The 2205-nt window shown below is 33.8% G+C and overlaps 1 protein-coding gene across 1 annotated transcript; it reads left to right on the top strand.

The window, feature by feature from the left end:
* LOC109230260 (putative cyclin-D7-1) lies at positions 384-1668 on the top strand. Its single transcript, XM_019395778.1, has 4 exons — positions 384-629; positions 760-846; positions 956-1054; positions 1411-1668. Exons 1-4 carry the CDS (start codon positions 384-386, stop codon positions 1666-1668), a joined length of 690 nt encoding a protein of 229 aa, XP_019251323.1.

The following is a 2205-nucleotide window of genomic DNA, read 5'->3' as shown; positions in this document are numbered from 1 at the left end:
TTCAAATCTTGGGTCCGCCTCTGGCTAGTAGTGTACAAACATTTTACCGTGACACTATATAGAAATTAAATTCTTTGTAGTATGATTTACATAGCCAGCCTGTAGTACTGTATAGACTCTTTACTTCACACCAAGAACCTGTTCAAGAATTATAGTAGTATATATTAAAGCTTTCCTTAAGCTTTCTGTGCATGACACAAAACACTAAAAAGGACAAACTAATGAACCCCTTTATAGTTTTGCAGGATATCATGTAGTGATCATTTGCCTTTGTCCTCGTTTTCAACCATTTCTGGTCTGACATTCAGAAATAAGTCTAGTATTTCGCCATTGTTGTTGCCATTCTTGGAAATAAAGATTGTACTTTTTTTTCAGTCAAAAAAATGGAGAGTTTGCTATGTGATGAAGTCTGGCTCATGAGTCCTGAAGATCATGACGTGCATGTAAATAATGAAGAAGAAGGAGATACTTGTTTTTTCTACTCAACCAAAGAAGAATGTGAACAAGCTTTTGGGATATTATTAGAGAATGAGATGAGTTACATGCCTAAACCAGATTATGTGAAGCGAATAAAAGAAAACTGTTTTATTGAGAATGCTAGGTTCAAAGCTATTTACTGGTTTATTAAGGTAACATCATCTCTTCTTCTTGTAATTAAGAAGCATGTATTTGTTGTCTAGGTTCTGTCATTCGTTCATTGTTAGATAAAATTTTAGTTTAGTTTTATTTCTTTGTTTGATTACTAAAATTACTCTACAGTGTCAAAGGAGGTGGAATTTCTCTTTCGGAACTATATTTGGTGCTGCAAGTTATCTTGATCGGTTTATCTCTTTAAATAAGTGCCAGGTAAGAATACGTTTAAAAAAGTTATAAAAAAAAAATTCCAAAAGAAACAAAAACATTGAATTGAATTCAGTTGACCAAATTTTATACTATGCTAAAACTAAATTTGAAGGGATGGAGATACTGGATGTTCGAGTTACTGTCAATTGCATGTTTGTCTGTAGCCTCCAAATTCCATGAAACAAACCCTCCTCAATTGCTTGAATTACAGGTGAGTAGTCCTCCACCATTTATTTTTATTTATTTATTTGTTTAATCCGGATGCTTTCTTTTTTTCTATTTTCTAGACTGTTTGTGAAGGGTAACCTTGGAGCAACGGTAAAGTTGTCTCTGTGTGACCTATTAGGTCGAGCCGTGGAAGTAGCCACTATTGCTTGCATTAGAGTAGGCTGTCTATATCACACCCCTTGGGATGCGGTCCTTCGGTCCTTCTCTGGACCTGCTTAACGTGAGATGTTTTGTGCACCGGGCTGCCCTTCTATACTGTTTGTGTCTTTAGGTTAGATGTTATTTGTGTTATTATATATTGATTGATAGATTAATTAACATTTGGTTGGATGATGGCAGATGGAAGGTGTTGGACATTTGTATGATCCAAAAATGATCAAACGTATGGAGTTGACATTGTTGGAGTCTTTAGGATGGAGATTAAGTTCTACAACACCATATTCATACTTTGAATTGCTTCAATGGAATATCAAGTCTCTCAAATTACCTCTCTTTCATGATTTTACTTCCCATGTCAAGGAGCTACTTCTTGGAGTTCTTTTAGGTATACAAAAACACTTGGAACCCTTGCTCTTCTTCTTTTCTTTTTCAATTTAACTTATATATAATTGATAAACAGTCAAACGTCTCTATAACAACCATCTTCTATAAAAAGTATTTCGCTATAACGATCAAGTATTTGTTGCCATTTTTTATTTTATGTTGTTCATAATAGCACTTTGCTATAGTAGTCACAAAATGTCGAGGCTATTATAGAGAGGTTTGACTATACTATGGGTGCTCATAAGTTGAACTTTTAAGAACCAAATTCAATTTGAACATTTGAGTTTTCCTAACATTAACCACTAAGCCTGTTGACAGATGCTAAATTCTTGGAGTTCAGACCTTGTGTCATTGCACAATCTGCTGTTAACTGCGCTTGTGAAGATTTCTCTCCATTAATAGATGACTATTTCAACAATTTTTCTAGACTCTTCCCTCGAGATCAAAAGGTAATAATTAAGATTAATCACACATAATCCTTTTATTTTTTTCATGAAAAACATGCTTTCTATAAGAACTTGAGTGCTATTCCATTGATTTCTCATTAATATATTTTGGTTTTTCTCATTAGGATGATCTAACAAAGTGTCA

Source organism: Nicotiana attenuata, chromosome 7, assembly GCF_001879085.1.
Source record: "Nicotiana attenuata strain UT chromosome 7, NIATTr2, whole genome shotgun sequence".
NCBI classification, from domain to species: domain Eukaryota; kingdom Viridiplantae; phylum Streptophyta; class Magnoliopsida; order Solanales; family Solanaceae; genus Nicotiana; species Nicotiana attenuata.
Note: the sequence above shows the minus strand (reverse complement) of the source record. Positions and strands in the feature narration are given on the sequence as shown.